The following is a 20,074-nucleotide window of genomic DNA, read 5'->3' as shown; positions in this document are numbered from 1 at the left end:
AAGAGGGTCGACAGTGCTGTTGATGGAGGATTGAAGCTGCCAGCAGCTAGCCAGGAGAGTCAGTGGTGCTGCTGCTGGGGGTAAGCTGAAAGGCAAGTGGCTGGGAGAGTTGGTGGTGTTGGTGAGGCAGAAAGAAATAGTGATGAGTTAGGGGACAAAGAAACAGAAAGAAAGTGTTACTACAGGGATACAGAAGTGAGATGGAAAGGAAGAGAACAGGTGGCTAAGGAAGAAGAAGATATTGGATTTATATCCCGCCCTCCAGTCCGAATCTCAGAGTGGCTCACAATCTCTTTTACCTTCCTCCCCCACAAGACACCCTGTGAGGTGGGTGGGGCTGAGAGGACTCTCACAGCAGCTGCCCTTTCAAGGACAACCTTTGCCAGAGCTATGGCTGGCCCAAGGCCATTCCAGCAGGTGCAAGTGGAGGAGTGGGGAATCAAACCTGGTTCTCCCACATAAGAGTCTGGACAATTAACCACTACACCAAACTGGCTCTCAGACAGGGACAAGGGAGAAGTCAGGGACAAGGGAGGAAGTTTAAGTGGGAGGAATGAGATGAGCACTCTTGCAAGTTTCTTGCAGGTCCCCACTTATACCATCTAATCTGATTTCAGGCTTGTGCTCTGACACTGATTAATCATCTCACTTTTTCTTAAAGTACTCCTGAATTATTCCATATAGATAAATCCTTGCTGTTGTCTAGAAGAAGTCAGTATCATGATCCACAATTTATCAGATCAAAAACTGTGACTGTACCGTATTGTTCAATCGATCGTCAAGGCTCTCATTGCCCCAATTGGGTAAGTCATGATCCTCCATTTCTTCTTCAAAAGGACTGCCTCCTGCAGCCATGTTATAACAATCAGCCAACCACTAAGTATATACCCTGTAAAGACAACAGAAGTTGTGTTTAATGCTGGGTTCTATCCACTGAATGTATTAACACAAAGATCTAAGTGAACATTTAAAAAAATATTTAATGTTCATATTTCATTTTTGTATCAGTTTTGAAAAACCAGAACAACTTAATGAGTATCAAGGCAGAACTCAACATGAACAATGTACTATGATATACAGCAGTCCATCAACCCCCGGCTTTTAAAAAAAAACAAAAACACAGAAACGGTTTGATAACTGATTTTCTAATCCCAAATAAGGAACACTAATTTAAATGAGAAAACTGTTTCATTTTTATGGAACACAGGAAACAAGACCCAGACAACACAGTGAGTATTGCTTCAAACAAAGCAGGCATGGGATCACACTATCGTATTACATTCAAGTAGAATGGCTTCACGATTTCTAAATCAAAACTCTAAAAAGTAAGTTTGGGTTGTTGTTTTTTAGCAAAGTTTCTGAGTTGCTTAGCAGCAGCACAAGCAGACAGCACCCATAGGTTTCATGTGAGATCAAGCAGCAAAACAGCGAGAAGTGCTTCTCAACAGCAGAGCAAACAGAGGAGCAGGGAGTGCTGCACCTATGGTCACTATCCAAAGCCCATTTAGACTCTGCCTGTTCTCACAAAAGAACAGGTAATGGCAAAGCAAGGGGCAGTTTGGAATTTCAGTTAATCAGGTGCCCAAAAAGGTACCTTTTGCTGTATTTAAGTTTTATAAACAGTAAAATAGCTTGTTCAAAGGTAGCACGCTTCTACCATACTGATGCTGCCATCTTCTCAAAATCTAATAAACCTAAATCCTTACTGAACTCATTTATGAAGACTCTTGAGTTAGAAGTTCTCTCTGCTTGCTTTTTCAGGTAGTCTTTTTATACTCATCTTCCTTGAAGCTATCTATTTTCAGAAGAATCCTCTTATAAAAGCTTTGCTGTCCATGCCGTGGACTCTTAATTGCCATGAATACCAAGAGACAGCACGTAAGTCTGTTGTACTTCAAACAACGTCAAACAAAAATTAAACAAAATGGAAATGCAAAGAGAATTTTAACCACTTTCTGTATTATGAAACTTCTCAATACTGTAGGAAACCATAATTTCTCTTTCAATCTACTTATGCAGAGAAAAGAAACTTGATTTAATCTTCAGAGGCTGTACATACATAATAAAACAGAGGTTGTATACACATAGTTTTTCTCAATTTCAGCATTCCAGAAAATTTAAAAGACTGCAGGCCATTCTATTTAGAAAGTGTTCTGCCTAAAACAATGTACAAAATGTCAGATGTGTTTATATCACATTACTGATATTAAAAAGTCATACCTGCTATATGGAATTTTCCTATATGCCCAACACTAGCTAACTTCAAAAGAAAATAGATCCAGCACTATTCAACTCTGCTGTCATCAACAAATTACATAGCCATGAAGATCAAGCTGTGCAATGTAGTTATAGTAAATACCACAAACAGCCTAAATAATGCTCTTCTTTATAATGACATACAAAGGAACAAAACCAGTATCAATGTAGGGAAAGATTTTGGTCCAAACCTGTGATTTTCCAATTTAACCAAATTTAACAGTTATCTCCAAATTAGCATTCACATACACAGGTTGTTGTGCCCCAAATGCCAAAGTCTATTATGAATTAGTCCAGCCCATCCACATTATAGAAAGCTTCCTCAAGATTAGCACATCTCAGCTATGCTATGCTGAAATATGGAGGAACACTTCCCTGTGCCTAATTACCTACCTAGCCAGCTGCACAGATGCTAGCCTCTTCAAGTGCCATTTACAATGGGACAAAACCATTTTTCAACCATCAGTTAGTTCTCTTTTCTAAACATCTGGCACATAAATTTATATCCGCCCTTTCCACAATCAGCTTAACCAGGGGTGTAAAACTCATTTGTTAGGAGGGCCAGATCTGACACAAACGGGACTTTGTGGGGCCAGGCCATGCGTGTCATAAAATGTAATGTAAGGTAGTGGTGAATATAAACTTTATAAAGGACACAAACACAATTCAAGATATTAAGTTTTAACTTAAAATACAAACATGCTTAAAATTCTTGCAATATTTTGTTTAAAATGGAAAGGTGGAGGAATAGTGGAATTTGGAAACACAATTTTTAAAATAAAACATCAAGTACAAGGATCACAGCAAAAACTAAAAATATAAAATGCTCTCAGCCTGGAAAACAATGAAATGCCATTACAAACTTCCCCCACCCACCACCCAGAGTTTACTCAGAATGGCAATAGCTCTCCAGTGTAATGTCCCCCTTTGGCTGTGGGGTCCCAAATTCCCACTGAGCACAGAAATGTGGCATGGATTTTCCATTGAGGTCTCTGGGTCTTATCTTATCTGGGCACAAAGACTTTAAGGGAAAATTCACTCCGCATTTTCTTTGCAGCTTTGTTTGCTGCTGAAGTGGCAAAGACAAGGCAGAAAGAACAGGGAACTTTGACAGCCTTGGAACTTCAAAGGGCAAGGACAAGAGGGGGAGGCAGAGAAAAGGGCCCCCCTCACTAAAAATAGGCCCTCACTAAAAATAATGAAGCAGGCTCTACATTCTGCCACTCAGCTTTTTATTGTTACAAGATGAGTATTTTCCACAGAAAAACTACAGATTTATTTATTTATTACATTAAATTTCTATCCCGCCCTCTCTGCAAGCGGATGCAGGGCGGCTCACAACATTCATTTTCACATGTTAAAAACCAATAAAACATAATTACAATTTTAAATTTTTTAAAAAACCATTTCATGGTGCTGTATCGCTATGATGTACAATATAGGCGGGTTCTTCTTTTCAGACGGTGATCACCAAGTACTCTATATGATGTCAGGTGGCAGCTCTCTCTCGGTTAAATATCAAAGGCCTGTTGAAACAATTCGGTCTTACAGGCCCTGCGGAAAGTAGAAAGATCCCGCAGGGCCCTTAAGGCCTCTGGGAGAGCATTCCACAATTCTGGTGCTGCCACTGAGAAGGCCCTAGCTCAATGCAACCTAGCCTCCTTTGGTCCAGGGATGGATGATAGATTTTTTGTCCCTGAACACAGTGCTCTCTGGGGAATATGTTGAGAAAGGCAGTCAAAATAACAAAATCAGAAAGTAGCCATGTCTACTCTGTAAAGAAATCACTTCAGAACCGGGGTGGGGGGGAGGTGTCTGCATCCAAGCGCCAATTCTCCAGTGCGCTTATCCTCTGTGAAAAGCAGCTAAGATTGAAAAAATGATCCCATTACAAGGCTGTGTGCAAATGTCTGACTGTGACAGGGATAGTTTTCTAGCACGTTTAACTGAAGGACATCTTTTGCATATAAACTTCCTATGTCTACATTTGGCACTTGGAAGGAAACAACAGTGGACTGGCAGAAAAAAGCCAAGCTGAGCCAGCACTACATGGGCCATTGAGCTCAGATCTGGCCAGCAGTGCCTTCTCTCCCACTGCCTCCAGTGGTAGTGACTGGTGACACCAATCATTGTTGCTGCCAAACAGCCAAAGCCAAGCAACTACCACAGCACTGGTGGAACTCCTGCGGAGATACACCATAATCTTGAAACAAATGTCTTATGTATGCGAGCCAAGCTTATTTAAAAATATAGCCTAGCATTTAGGGCATGACAACATAATTCTATGTATGTTTACTTGGAAATTACTCCTTCCGCACTGAGTTCAGCTGTGCTTACCTCCTATTTGGTAATCCCAGGGTTGCAACCCCAAACTTTGCTTTCTTCCAGGTCACCAGGTTCCCTACAGCCCCTTTCCCAGTTAAATGACTAGTCCACCTTAGAAAGGAAATTACAGATAGGAACAGCAAAACAGGAAGAAGAAAAGAAGAGACTGGATTTATACCCCAGCCTTCATTTGGAAGAGTCCCAGAGCGGTTTACAATCTCCTTCCTTTCCTCTCCCCACAACAGACACCCTGGGAGGTAGGTGGGGTCGAGAGAGCTCTGGCCAAGAACTGCTCTTGAGAAAACAGCTCTGAGAGAACTGTGTCTGACCCAAGACCACCCAGATGGCTGCATGTGGAGATGTGGGGAATCAAATCCAGTTCTTCAGATTGTAGTCCACTGCTCTTAACTATTACACTAAACTGGCTTGGGAAACGAAGGCTTTGACCTGTGGCTGGTAGTTTCAGCAGTATCTTCTCCCACATGGTGTGGGACGGGTCACCTATCTCAGACTTCATACATCCCTGTTCTTACAGACGATAAGACAAACACGCTGCAGGGTGAGCACATTACTGCAATGGACTCAATCATATCCATTCACCCTCTGAAATGATGGCCAGCGAATCCCCTTCCCACTATTCAATAGTATAATAATAATAATAATAATAATAGGAGCCACTTGCAGGTTCTGAAATGGCCAGATCCTCCATGGGTCGGAACAGAAGAGTGGCTAGAGCTTTCCCTTCGTCGGAATCTGCCTTTTCCACCCACCTACCCAAACAGAGACCAGGGACGAAGGACGGTTGGCGGGGGCGGAGTCCGAGAAGCGCCCGCTCTTTTCTTAAAGTGGCGGCGAAGCCTAGACCGCGGGGGGATAAGGAGGGGCTACCTGGGAAGAATAGCCGATTAGAGGGAAAAATGGAACGCGTCGTCTCCTTGGAGACAAGGTACCTAACCCTCCCCCCCCCACCCACCCAGCAAGGTGCACGGGGGAGGAGCCTCTCAAGGGCGCGCAGCGGACTGCTGGGCAGGAGGCGGAGGAAGAAACCGTCAGAGGCGAGCAACGAGTTTGGGCCGGAGGACACGCCCCTCTCCCACCACCCCTCCCTCCGTATCTCGGACTAGGATTCTTGCGGAGGGGAGGCGCGCGCCCCCAACGCACGCGCGCACAGGCCCGCAACACCGTGGCCGTTCTCACCGCAGAAGTTCTCAAAGGCCCAGCTATTGTGAGAGAAGCAGAAATAGTAAATTTCCGTAGCCGTTATGTTACCTGACTGCTGGAGCAGCCTGTCTTGCCTCTAGCGCTTTCCCACCGGCGCTTCGTCTCTGTGTTCGCGGCGGAAGAACCACCTGATGGAAACCCCTCAGAGAACACTTCTAACGGCTGTTCTTGCCGCCATCTTGGCCTTCTTTCTATGGAAACCAGGGCGAAAGGGGCGGACGGATACACACGGTTACTTAGTAACCTCTCAAGACACAACATGCTCTTCCGCGCCGTGAGTCCCGCCTTCCGTTCTTCTTCCCTACCTGTTTTTTTTCTGGAGCACGTGACCGGGGAACATCCAGTCCTATTCCGTTGCTATGCGCCGCCGGACCAGTGAGCAGGCCTGTGGAAGAGACCCGCTAAAACTACGCTTCCTATAGAGTAGTGCGTGTGATGTTATGTGCAGTTCTATGACAGGGATTCTGGGGTTTGTAGTTTCGTTCTACTCTCGCGCAACTGCTGCACCTGATACTGCCTTGAATTCTTCCGTGTATCATTTACTTATACAGTGTTAAAGGTTTTGCTGAGATTAGCAGTAGAATGTTGGCTAGTTCATAAAGATGAGGGGAGGATTAGGTTCAGATCTCCTTTGGCAGATATAGCAGCTGGAAAACATACTTTTTTCCTTGAAGTAAACAACAAAAAAGGTAGCTATGTAAGTTCGTAGCAAAATGTAAGTCCAATCAAATTAGCTGCAAGGATTCTTCAGAATTTAGTAGACAGGATTGCCAACCTCCAGATGGTGGCTGGAGACCTTTTGCTATTACAACTGATGTTTCGTTTAGTTTATTTGATTTATATCCCCACCCTCCCCGCCGAAGCAGGCTTAGGGAGGCTCCCAACACATAATAAAGTAAGAATAAAAACAGTTAAATTAAACATTAGATTAAAACAATTTGGTGCTAATTTCCATACAGTTTAAGGATGGCATTCAGTGTTCTTTTTCGCTTAAAACAATTTCATTGGTAACATATGGTAATAAATCTATTTCTTACATCTTTAAAAACTTCTTTTATCTATCCCATATATTACTTTCTACCCACACACCCCCATTACTTGACCCCCGCTGTTGTTATTTACTTAAAATGCAAATATTTAAAGGTACCCTTAACTATTAAAACAAAAAAATATATTCTTCTTTTTAAAACTTAATCATTATCAAAAATTGTCCAATGTCCTTTTATTTTCCACTCTTTTTCTATATATATCTTCTAAACTTTTCCCACTCCGTCTTAAAAACTTCTAAATCATAGTCTCTTAATATTCTTGTTAATTTGTCCATTTCACTCCATGTCATAACTTTTATAATCCAATCCCATTTCTCTGGTATTTTTCCTTGCTTCCAAAACTGCGCTTATAATGTCCTAGCAAGTACCAAATTACAGTTCTATCTTCTTTGGGAAATTTTCCATTTGTAATCCCAACAGAAAAGTCTCTGCAACTTTCTTGAATTCATATCCCAATATCTTAGAAATTTCTTGCTGAATCATCTGCCAATACTTTTTTGCTCTTTCACAAGTCCACCACATATGGTAGAAAGAACCTTCATGTTTTTTACATTTCCAACATTGTCTGGCATCTTATTGTTTATCTTTGCCAATTTTTTAGGAGTCATATACCAGGATGGCATTCAGTGTTCTTAAACATCCATTTAGATCTAATATCTTGCTTGTGGTCATCATTTGGTTAAAAGCTAACTGAAATAATATTGTCATGCAGGTCTTACAGAACTGGGCAAGGTCCTGCAAGGCTCTGACCTCACAATGTCCGGGCAGCAGATATCAGTTCCCCTGGAGAAAATGGTTACTTTGTAAGGTGGGCTCTGTGGCATTAAGCCCCACTGAAGTCTCTCCCCACTCCAAATCCTGCCCTGCCCCAAACTCTATCCCCCGCCCCCAACAGCTGTTTCCCAATCTGGAGCTAGCAACCCAAATTGCAACTGATCTCCAGACAACATAGATCAGTTTGCCTATAGAAAATGTCTGCTTGGGTGGTGTGGCATCCATGGCATTATACCAGAGCCAGTATAATGTAGTGGTTTAAGCATGTGGACTCCTATTTGGGAGAACTGGGTTTGTTTCCCTGCTTCTCCACATGCACCTGCTGATGTGACCTTGAGTCAAAGCTGTTCCTCTCAAGAGCAGTTTCTGTCAAAGCTCACTGAGCTCCACCCACCTCACAGGCAGTGTTCCCTCTAAACTGAGTTAGTGTGAGCTAGCTCACAGTTTTTTAGCCCCTGGCTCACACATTTTTATCTTAGCTCAGGAAAAATGGCCCCAGAGCAAACTAGTCTATGCAGTAGCTCATATTTTTAATGCCAGTAGCTCACGAAGTGGAATTTTTGCTCAAAAGACTCCACAGCTTAGAGGGAGCATTATTCACAGGGTGTCTGTTGTGGGGAGGGAAAGGAAAGGAGATTGTAAGCTGCTCTGAGACTCCTTTGGGTATGAATCCAACCTTCTCCTCCTTCCTCTTCCTCCAAATTTATTGAGACTTTTTAGCCTACAACCCCCTTTGTCAGATGCATGCAGGGGCAGATTTGTTATTGTGGCCACCGGGAAAAGTCCTGTGGGGTGATGGCTTTGTTGAAGGACACCACTCTTAAACCCACTGGCCTGGTCAAGCACAGTAATAAATGATAATTGGACATATGCATTTCAAAAACTTACTGCAAAATCATGGATTGCTTAAAGGTTCTGAAAAGCGCTAGAAGTCAGTTTGCAGGTATAAAATGTTAATATAATATTTTTACATTTATTTTATTAATGGAATTTATATCCCACCCATCCTGCCAAGGCAGGCTTGCATACCTTTGCCTTTTCTTCTTCATGTACTACAGTCTTTCTGATACTAACCAAGAGCATTCCCTTGATTCCTGTCCCAGTTAGGTTGTCAACTCCTGATTGGGAAATACCTGGAGGTTGGGGGGGTGGAGCTTCTGGAGGGTGGGGTTTGGGGAGGGGAGGGACTTCAATGGGGTATAATACCATAGTGTCCATCTTCCACTTAGGCCATTTTCTCTAGGTGAAAAGACAACTGTCACCTGGAGCTCAGTTGTAGTAGCAGAAAATCTCCAACCACCACCTGGAGGTTGGCAACGTAAATTCCAGGTACCAAGTCTGTACTGAAGGCTCAAGGAGGGGGCTGTGGATCTCCTGTAAGAAGAATATTTGTAGGAAACTGAGTATATTTGTAGGAAATCGAGTCTTCAGGCTTCATTGTAAGACCCGCTTCACATATTATAACAAGGCCTTATTTACCATAACTTATATGTTCAAGAAGAAAACAGTAAGAAACCCTGGCTTCTTGTCTCATCAATCTATATCCATATGGTCAAAAGTATAGTTGTAAAATAGTAGGCAGGAACCTGTTATAGATATAAGCCCTGGTACAGTTGTTTTCGCATACTCATGTACATGATGATTTCCATTAAAAGATATATTCAACTTGCACTGTGATGTGGATGTGGGCATCCATCCAGAGTTCCATCAACTGCGGCACGGCTGTTAATGGGGCTACCACGACGGGAGCACATTCGGCCAGTGCTGAGAGAGCTGCACTGGTTGCCTGTTGTGTTCCGAGTTCGCTTCAAGGTGTTGGTACTAACCTTTAAAGCCCTTTATGGTCAGGGACCTGCCTATCTACGGGACCGCCTTTCCCCATATATCCCCCAGAGAGCACTGCGATCAGGGACAAAAAATCTGCTGTCTGCCCCTGGCCCAAAAGAAGCCAGGCTATGCGTAACAAGATCCAGGGCTTTCTCGGTGGCAGCACCAGAACGTTGGAACACCCTCCCAGAAGCTATAAGGGCCCTGCGGGATTTGTCGGCGTTCCGCAGGGCCTGTAAGACCGAACTGTTTAGACAAGCTTTTCTGGTTGACTGAAAATGGGCTGCCACCGGACATCCTACAGAAGCTGGCGATCATAGTCAGAACCCAATACCGCCAGACTGGATTGAGACAGCGCAAATAGTTTTAAATTGATAAGTGAGCTATGTTTTTATATGTTTTATGGAATTGATTGTTTTTATGATATTGTAAGCCGCCCTGAGTCCGCTTGCGGAGAGGGCGGGATATAAATGTAAAGTAATAAATAAATAAATAAATAAACAACACACACAGATTTCTCTTGTTGGACAGGAATGAGAATGTGTCGAAGTGACTCTCCTCAGTGTGGCTTTTGAAGGTGGTTTATAATAGCTGAGGGTGGGGTTTGGGGAGGGGAGGGACTTCAATGGGGTATAATACCATAGTGTCCATCTTCCACTTAGGCCATTTTCTCTAGGTGAAAAGACAACTGTCACCTGGAGCTCAGAGCTATTATAAAAAAATATCTAAATCAGTTTTTGATATAGGTTTGCCAGGTCCAATTCAAGAAATATCTGGGGACTCTGGGGGCAGAGCAAGGTTGTGACAAGCATAATTCAACTCCTAAGAGAGTTCTGACCATCACATTTAAAGGGACCACACACCTTTTGAATGCCTCCCCTCCATTGGAAATAATGAAAGATAGGGGCACCTTTTGGGGCTCATAGAATTGGACCCCCTTTTTGGTCCAATCTTTTTGAAACTTGGAGGGTGTCTTGAGGAGAGGCACTGGATGCTATGCAGAAAATTTGGTATCTCTACCTCAAAAATAGGTAGAGCACCAGATACCCACAGATCAATTCTCCATTATACGCTATGGAAATCGGTCTCCATAGGAAATAATAGAGTGCCCAGCAAACATTTCCCTCTCCCCCATCCGCCCTGCTTTCTGATGACCCTGAAGTGGGGGGAGGGCCTCTAAACTGAGGGATCCCCTGCCCCCACCTGGGAATTGGCAACCCTATTTTGATACGGTTGCTTGTTTGTATGTTTGTGAAACTTCAGATCTCTCATAGGAACTGAGCAATTAGCAAGGGGAAACCAGAGGAAGAAAAGAAAGAATAGTTTAATACCAAGCTTAGATACCAAGAATAGTTTAATAATTTATTGTTCTTTCAACACCTTTTATATCCAAGTATTGGCTTTGGAAAAGTTTCATTCCCTCTAGATAAATGCTGTGTTGTATGTTGGAAGTGTTCCTTATCAAGCAACAAAAATGCGTCTATGAACACTCTCTTTACCATGAACAAAATCCTTTTGTGGATTATATTTTATTAATGACATTTGGGGGAGCTCAAGCAGGAACCCCTCTTGTTGTAAGCCGCCCTGAGACACTTAGGTGAGAAGGGCGGGGTATAAATCTTAATATAAATAAATAAATAAATAAATAAATTAAGATGATATGCAGAATTTTGTGTAGAATTTTGTATAATGACACTAGCAGCAGTCACCTAGTAAAGAATATTGAGTTATTTTCTTAGAGCAACCAAACAGTTTCTCCTAGTGCCCAATTAAATCAGACTTCCTCCACTTTCTTAGGCATTGCTACATGGAGCAAAGTGGCTAAGTGCCAAATTCTGGAGCTGCATTCCAAAAACAAACCCTTGAGGGCACAATCTGCTTTAATAATTGAAAAAATTAAAGCGAGCATCTGATAACAATCATTCCTGTACAGTTTCAAATGCTCTCAAAGCTCTCTGCTTTTTCAGCACCTTATGGCTTTAATTTAATAAATGTATCAGCATTCAGGAATTTAAAATACCAAGATATGCTGGAGACTTCAAAGACAAAATAACTGTATGCCCATGTGTTTTCATATTTTCTTAATATGGAAAAAATGTCTGCCTGAAATGCAGATCATTTTATCATGTTATAAACTTGGACAAAGTTTGCATCTATTCTGAAGACAACGGCCTCTTTTGCAGATGTGTTGTGACGGCTGCTGAGTCCATGCTGCAGTTTGAGCTATCAAAACAAATTGCCAAATTTCATCAGAAAATAAAGTCATAGCTAACAAAGTATTCTGGAAGGTAGCAGAAGGACAGTCCTCTGTTATAAAGGAAAAGTATTGGTCCATATAAGCTCTCATATGTGGGTCCTATGTAGGGATGAGGACAAACCACGTTTTTTCAGTTTAGTGTGGTTTGTGGCTGAACCATGAACCAATAGGTGGTTCGCAAACCAAACCAGTTCATATTGGTTGGTGAGCCATTTAAATGTTAAACCCCTGATTTCTGCTCCCCATGTGAAGCTGCAGGAAGCAGAAAGCAGGAGTTTAAATCACTTTGATTCCAAGCCATTTAAACTAAACAGCTGAGTGGCAGGGAGCTTCCAGCCACTCAGCTGTTTTTCCTAAAGAGCAGAAAGCAAGGATTTAAATGGCTCAGAGGCATTTAAACCCATGTTTTCTGCTCTTCACAAAACTCCATGAACTGCATCAAAATTTGTGGAAGTTCAGTGTGCAAGCATCACTTCACAAACCACAAACTGGCCAAAATTCTTTACAAACTTTAGTTTGTCAGCTGGTTTATGCCCATCTCTAATCCTGTGTCCTGAATATAAGCACCCGCATTGGGAAGAGTAGCCTGCTGACTATTGGGGCCAAATCCTTCTGGGACAGCAGTCAGAAAGGTCAGCCACAACTGTGAGGAAAGACCCAGGGCTGCCCTCTAACCTGTGGCTGCAAAGGTTAGACCCTGGAGTGACATAGAGACCAGAGGGTTGGAGTTAGGAAGAAGGCACGAAAGCAGAGGGGTGGACCTAGGAAGAAGAATAGGGCAAAGCCAGAATGAGGAAAGGACTTAAAACCTGCCTTCATTGTACTGCAAGTAGGAGACTGACAGTGGAGGCAGCTCCACGCAGAGGATGGAGACAAAGGCAGACAGCCGGCTTACTGAGGGCTGGTTAGGATTGAAAACACCTCACTGGCAGAGTCCGAGAAGCAGCCAATGATGAAATTCATTGCCAGGGGGAAGTATGGGGCTCTGATTCAATCAGTCTCTATGTTAAGAGTTGCAACAGGGCAAGCTGCTAGAACAGAAAGTCAACCAGGGATCTAGGCAGTCTTGGGACCAGCATTATAAATTGGTTGTTTGTGCCTTGCTGCTTTTGCTGTTCCGTTAGCCACCTTGAATTTGTGGAAAGAAGATGGTGTATAAATATTTTACATTTAAAAATTAAATAACTCACCAAATAATGGGCCCAACTGAGTCCTGTTGTCCCACCAGCATCTGCAAGGTCACCTATCCAAAGGGTTCTTTCTATACATCCCTGAGCAACATGTGAATCCCATAATAGAAAGTAAATCCCTTTGATTTCAGTCAGTGTTAGTAGGTCAGAGAGAAGAAGAGAGGAGTGGTCTGCTTTGGCATGGTTGGTTAAGTAGAAACTATTAATTTCCTATTGATTGAACTCTTGTCCGTGAACATATAACTTTTTAAAATAAATACCAGTCACTGACCAGAAGAGGGCAAACACAGGCAAAAACTCAATTTCTTTGTTGACGTTTCTTCTCTGGGATGTCATTTCTGTGCCAATAAAGGTACTGAAATGAACGGAGATGTCATTAGCTGCCACTGCCAGGCCAGCTATTTTGCATGTTAGCAGAAGTTTAGATCGTCAGAGAGACTCCTATTGGCTTGCTTTAACCCATACATTTTTTATGCTTCTTTTGTTAGCTATCTTGAGACTTCTAATGAAAATGTCGGGTAGATATTTAATACATAATAGTCCAGAATATATAGGCTTAAAAATAAAACTTCCCAGTGTATGCAGAAGATTTTTCTATTGGTTTCATAAGATTAAATAGAAGGCTATCACCTTTATGCTCCTATTTGCCCTAGTACAAAGCATGTGAATGCTACTGCCTGTCTGCACAAAGTTTCAAAGTACAGCGAGAACAGTTTCTGAATGAGTTAAAATTTATCAGCTAAGAATCACAAAAATGCTTTCATACGTTTTCGTAAGTATGAAGTTTTATGTAGTTTGCCTCTAACAGCTGAAATTCTGTACAAGTCCAAAATCAAGTTCATTACATTTATTTAGTTTGTCCTTGACATGCTGCAGTCTGTATCTGTGTAAACAAATTAATTCATAACAGATGGCAAGAAAGCTGATTTGAGCAATGACCAAGCAACCATTTTTTGCAATTGTAAAAACTCTTGACGTCTGTTTTTATATGACAGCTGAAACAGATTTGAAACTTCACAGACCAAGAGTCAGCCTGGTGAGAAATAACAAAGCTTCAAGGTGGTTGTTAATGCACAGAAGACAAGATTTCTCCAAATTTAATGTGTTTCTCTATGGCACATTGATTTCCAAATGGTAGAAACATAGCAGGAATAACAGCTTTATAAACTAACAAGAAGGAATTTAATAATTAAAATTCTATCGCTGGCATTCTTGCATTAAAAAAGAAAAATAAAGAAGGGAAAGAAACTTAACCCAAAAACTGGAGTAAGAAACTTAAAAGGTTAATATGCAATTAAAGGACCGAACATTAAAAACAAAGTGTAAAAATATCATAAATCAACATACATGTATTTATTGTTGAAAGCTAAAAGTACATTGTGTGCTTTGATTGGGCCACACCACCCAAGCATCATCTGGTTCCTAACATTTTTAAGCTGAGCACCAGCTTCAGTGCACTACACACAACTCTTGGCACATAGGCTCTGACTTTACTTGATCAATTCTGGACCACGTGGTGAGACAACTGATTAAATTTGAAATTTATGGTTTTATTCTGTATTATTTTTAGTGTGGCTTAACTTTTATATTTTGGTTAATATTTTGTTCTTAGGCATACAAAAAACCACTAAATGCTATAGGTATGCTCTTGATTAAGACATAAGGCTATAGAACAAGAGACCTCAAGAATATCTCTAAGCCTTTGTCACTTCACTGAAAGTAATTAATTCTAAATATTATCCTTAAAAAGTATGAAAAAATATTTTTACAAATTTATAATTTTTCTCTTTTATATTACAGAAATTTCCTTGTGGTCCAGCATTGTTCTGTTGTTTTATTCTATTCTGTATTATGAGCCAATATGTGTACTTACCTTTCTGACCTCTGAAGAAGACCAATTTAGGTCGAAATGCGTCAGGTCAAGTTGAGTGGGTTCCCATTGAGGTTTTATGATTTTACATAGGATTATGATGGGCTCTTAAATGGTTTTAGCTTTCAACAATAAAAACCCCACTGAAAAATACCTTACCAGTACTTGGGGCGGGGGGCAGGGTTAATCTGAAAAGAAATGAGAGGGGATTTTTTTTTCCTGCTACTGATATTGCTGAGCCCAAATAAAAGCTGATATTGTTCAGCTTTTCTTTGGGCATGGCTATGAGAAGGCATTTAAAGAAATGACTGTCTTTTTAAATGCCTTCTGAGTTCTCTCGCCAAGTCGCACAGCAGTGGCATGGGTTGGAGAAGGCATTTAAAGAGGGTCTCCAAACTGCAGTGGTGGCATGACTTGGTGAGTGAACTCGGAACTTTTCCTCCTCCATTGAAAATAATGAATGGGGCTCCTTCTTTGGGGGCTCATGGAATTGAACCCCCTTGTCCAGTCTTTCTAAAACTTGGGGAGGGGGGTTGAGGAGAGGCACAAGCAGCTATGCTGCAAATTTAATGCCTCTACCTCAAAAATAACCTCCCTAGACCCCCAAAATGGTTGTCATTATGGTTCCAAAAAAAATTCAGCTTTCCTGAATCTTAATACTGCACTGGTATTAGGATCTAAGAATATTGGGAAATACCAATTTTGGGGGGTTCAATATACCTAAACTGGAAAAATGCATATATATTTTTTTGCATCATCCTAATGTCCATAACTACTATACTACCTCTCCCAGCCCTAGATACAGTTTTGAAAATGGCTTTAAAGAGAGGTTTTCTTTGACATACAAAGATGGATTTATGCTTTCATGTCTGCAATCTTTTCAAGAAGGCATTGCAAATTGTTGGGACTGTGGCTCAGTGGCATGCAGAGGGGTTCAAGACCAATTATTAGAATTTCCAGGTAAAAAGATCACATAGCGATGAATGTGGAAGGACTTCACCTGATACCCTCGACTGCTCTGCAATTCTCCAGCATTTCTGATTTCACCTCTCATTTTATTTCCATTTCCTGTAGGGATGAAGGTGAAAGGAACAGAAACCTCTTGCAGTCCTAATCCATTTCACCATCTAATTGGCAAGTACAGGAGATGGAGAAAGTTTCAGTGAGCAATGAAGGTAGGAAAATCTCCTGCACAATGATCCTCCCAGGGCTTTTTTTTTGTAGAAAAAACCCAGCAGGAACGCATTTGCATATTAGGCCACACCCCTGATACCAAGCCAGCCAGAACTGCATTCCTGCTTTTTTTTTAAAAAGCCCTGGATGCTCCCCCTGTTGCTTTTCTTCATAATGTTTGCACATTTACTGAGCTCCCCTTGCTGGATTGCAACTACTCCGACTGCAACGGTAAGAAGTTTTATTCCCATTGGTCTTCAGAAACGATAGTCTCTGTGCTGACTGAAGCATATCATAGCATGCATACCTAAATTCTATTCCAAATGCCTTTCTAAACTAATGCCATTGAAAGAGAGACTTAAAATCTTTCTGTTATAGACTTTCAATTTCTTCCTCTCCTTGATTTTATTTGTATTCTCTTTGGAAGAGGGCAAGTTAGCCTTGACAAACACAACTCCTCTGAACATTCCTCCCCACTGACTCATTACAGTTTGAATCATTCAAAATTTAATAGAAAAACTATCTCATTCTGGAGAAGGCTGTGATATTGTTTGCGCCCCTACAGAAGACATTCACCACTCAAGGATCTTTACTGCACTCAAAAGGTAAACAGGAATGCCTTGAGGGTGGAGGTGGTTTCCATATAACTCTTATGTAGAATTACAGTGGTGTGCTCTAGTGGGTTTAACTGTGGAATGAAATAATGAAGAAGAAATTAAGAGTTGTATTTTGGCCTTCAAATAAACACAGATGATTTCACAAAAGGAGTATCAGTATCTTTCCAGAGAGAGGATTTTTTAAAACTAAAAGTATAAAAGCAATAGCATGATTCTGTTGTAATTGCTTGCTATGTAATTCCCAGATAATAAATTTCTGTTCTGAAGATAGTTAAGCTGTGTAGAATGCCAGCATTCTCCTTAACTAAAGTATCTTCTGTCGCTGCTATTGAAGGAATTTCCTTTTAAAGGCTGCCTGGGCCATCATGCCATTCTGTGGGTGAGATGGGCAGTCTCTGTTCCCTTGACTGTGGCCAGGACATCTTTGGATAGCTCTCCTTTATCTTGTAAGAGAGAATTCCCACAGCATTGCTACTGCTTCTCCAGGGGTAAGGAATAAAAGTGTTTATCTGCCATCAGAAAGCCTCGGCCCAAGGCTGTCCATATACTGCATATTATAATGGTAGGAAAAAGTAAAAAATACAGTATCATTCTTTGTCCTAGCCGGAAGTTCCTATGCAATTTCAATGGGGTTTGTGTGAAGTTGATCAACCGCTTGTCAATTTTACCTAATTTTTGTATGGAAACTAGCTCTCCCTATGCAAGTTTCTGTTGAGACTCAGGAAATCTATTCTACAACCAAGAATCAACAGCTGGTGATTTGGTTGGTTTGCTGGTTCAGGGTGGTTTTTCTTTGTTTTGCTATTACTATGGCCACATAAGCATTTTATGTGTTATTTGTGTATTTTATAAGATCAGAAATTTGTTTAAAAAGCTGTGGTTCATTTAAAGAGCACAAAGGAATAAACTGAGATGGTGGGAGTTAACAATCCAAAGGGAGGCCAAACAGCACTGGCAAACAACCTGAACCTAAAATGTTAACTAATAGGTGGGAGGGGCAGGAAGCAAAGCCAGAGGAAGAATAGGAAGTTGTAGTGCACAATGCCCTTTTGAAATCCCCCTCACTCCTTGTCTCTCCCTCCCAAATCTATGATAACAGCTGTGTAAGCTTCTCTCTTCTCCTTTCAACACCTGCCATCATTGCTGCTGCAGGTGAGAGAAGAAGAGAGGGAACAGGAGTTTTCAAGACAACGTTTTGCTTTCAAAGCAGTGTTATGCCTGTCATTGTTGGTGCAAGCATTTTTTTAGACATTTGTTTATATTGTGTTTTTTAAGGTTAGTAAAACTGAGGGAAAACCATTCCCTTGTTTGTCAGTTTCACTGCATGGGTATGGGAGAGAAAATCAAATCAAAGAAATGAGAAGGAAGGTAATGAAGGAAGTGCTGGTCACCAGCTTTTCCTCCATTCCAGCTATGGTAACAAAGCTCAAGTCAGCTCACACATTAAAACATAGGACTGCAGCTGCTTTACAGAATAAATAAATTGTCTTTTGTAAGCACTTGTGGGGAGGACAATGATGAAGATAGTGAAATACATTGCTTGGGGAGAAACAGTTGGATTTTGCGGTATCCATCAATAAACAAAGCATGATAGCAATGGAGGAAATGGCTATCCACACTGCTTTCCATTGTGGTGTAGTAGTTAGAGTGCTGATCTAGGATCATGAAGACCTAAGTTAAAATCCTTGTTCTGCTATCAAGCTCACTGTTTGACCTAGTATAGACTGATCCAGGGGTGGCCAACAGTAGCTCTCCAGATGTTTTTTGCCCACAACTCTCATCAGCCCCAGCCGGCATGGCCAATAGCTGGGGCTGATGGGAGTTGCAGGCAAAAAACATCTGGAGAGCTACTGTTGGCCACCCCTGGTCCGTTTCAGAGGGTTGTTGAAGATAAAATGGGGGGAGGGGGAAGCAAATCTATATACTACACCGAGCTCTTCAGAGGCAGGGCTGGATAAAAATCTAATAATATGGAATGCCATAGTAAATGGAAGAAGGTGACCAGGTAAGGGAGACAGTTAAGGATATACATATTATCAATCATGTCTCTATGCCAGACTGCACAAGTGTATCAGATATCAAATGGTTACACTACACTTGTGCTGAAAACTCCCAGAATTACTACAAACCAACACTTAAAACAGGACAACTGCTGAAGAATAACATAAATATTATAGTTTAATGTGAGCAAATGGTATCCTTGATGGAGAGAGAGAGGGGATAATGTTGGAAGCATCCACAGTCTTAACAATAAATTATGAATTTGTAGTGTATGTTCCACTTCTTTACTCAGAAGTATAATCCACTACATTTTATGTAATTTACTGCCGGGTAAGTATCCATAGCAGTGCAACTTTAGTGTTCTTCTTTATAGAAAGTTTTATTTCTCTGCTTGATGTGTAGTATTTTCTTATATTTAATGAGCAGTTGCTAATGGTTTAGCATTAAAATTGTTTGGGATGGACGCAAAAGATCTTGTTCCAATGGACATACTAACAGTCAAAGAAAAATGCCAGTGTTCCAATATGCTAGTCGCTTCATTCCCACCCCCCAAAATTATTAATGTTTGTTTTAGATATAACATGGAAGAGTAAGGGCGTTTTCGCACTTACCTTAAGCCGGAGCGACGTCCCTCTTCACCGCACAGCGTCTGCACGGTTTTCGCACTAATTTCTGCGGAGCACCTGGAAGAGCCGCAAAGTCCCGCGGCTTTGGCGGCTCTTCCAGGTGCTCCGCAGCAATTAGTGCGAAAACCGTGCAGACGCTGCGCGGTGAAGAGGGACGTCGCTCCGGCTTAAGGTAAGTGCGAAAACGCCCTAAGTGTATTTTGGGATTTATGTCCAATGTAGAAGTATGAATTTATTCAGTTTCATATAGCAAGGAGCATTATGCTAGTTTGTTTTTCTGGTAATATAACCAGTATTTACTTACAAATCCATCTAATTTTCCAATACACACAGCTGCAGTAAACCAAATGTAAGGTTTATTCCAGAATGAATATTAACATTGCACTTTTGTGAAAGTACTTCTCTCACACATAGCTTGTAATTTTGGTTAGAAAGACTCAAGATAAAAATACTGGCTTTACCAAGAGTCCATTCAGATGTTATATTTATTTTATTTATTTTATTTGTACATTTATAGTCCGCCCTTTACCATAAGGGCTCAGGGCGGCTTCCAACATGCTAAAACAGTAAAATCAACAATAATCAGAATAGTTAAAACAATATATAATATCTGATATATAATTGTTTGTGTGGAGTGCAATAAAAGAAGTGCCATGGCTATGGAGTAGAATTCCTTTCACACAACAGAAGGACACCCCAGATCTCTGGCATCTTTAGTTAAAGACTCTCAGATAGTGGACATTGCAAAAAAAAAAAAATTGTGTGTGCAGAGGTAAAAATTTCCCAAAATGACAGACATTGTAACACAAGAAAGTGCTGAATGTGATCTTAAAAGTATAGTAAGATCTCAGTGTGAACCTGACCAGAGCTGGTTGAATGGAGAGTAGG

The 20,074-nt window shown here is 41.2% G+C and overlaps 1 protein-coding gene across 1 annotated transcript in view; it reads right to left on the bottom strand.

Moving 5' to 3' along the window:
* PCM1 (pericentriolar material 1) overlaps positions 1-6,131 on the bottom strand; it is an 83,936-nt gene extending 77,805 nt beyond the window's left edge. The window contains exons 1-2 of the mRNA XM_060246420.1: positions 5,851-6,131; positions 760-889 (exon numbers count right to left, since the gene is read on the bottom strand). Of these exons, the coding sequence (XP_060102403.1) occupies positions 760-855 (96 nt within the window). The 5' untranslated portion in view covers positions 856-889; positions 5,851-6,131. The remainder of the gene's footprint in view (positions 1-759; positions 890-5,850) is intronic.
* Positions 6,132-20,074: the final 13,943 nt, after the last annotated feature.

This window comes from Heteronotia binoei, chromosome 9, assembly GCF_032191835.1.
Source record: "Heteronotia binoei isolate CCM8104 ecotype False Entrance Well chromosome 9, APGP_CSIRO_Hbin_v1, whole genome shotgun sequence".
Classification (NCBI taxonomy): domain Eukaryota; kingdom Metazoa; phylum Chordata; class Lepidosauria; order Squamata; family Gekkonidae; genus Heteronotia; species Heteronotia binoei.
The sequence above is the reverse complement of the archived record's forward strand: the minus strand, read 5'-3'. Positions and strand labels throughout refer to the sequence as shown.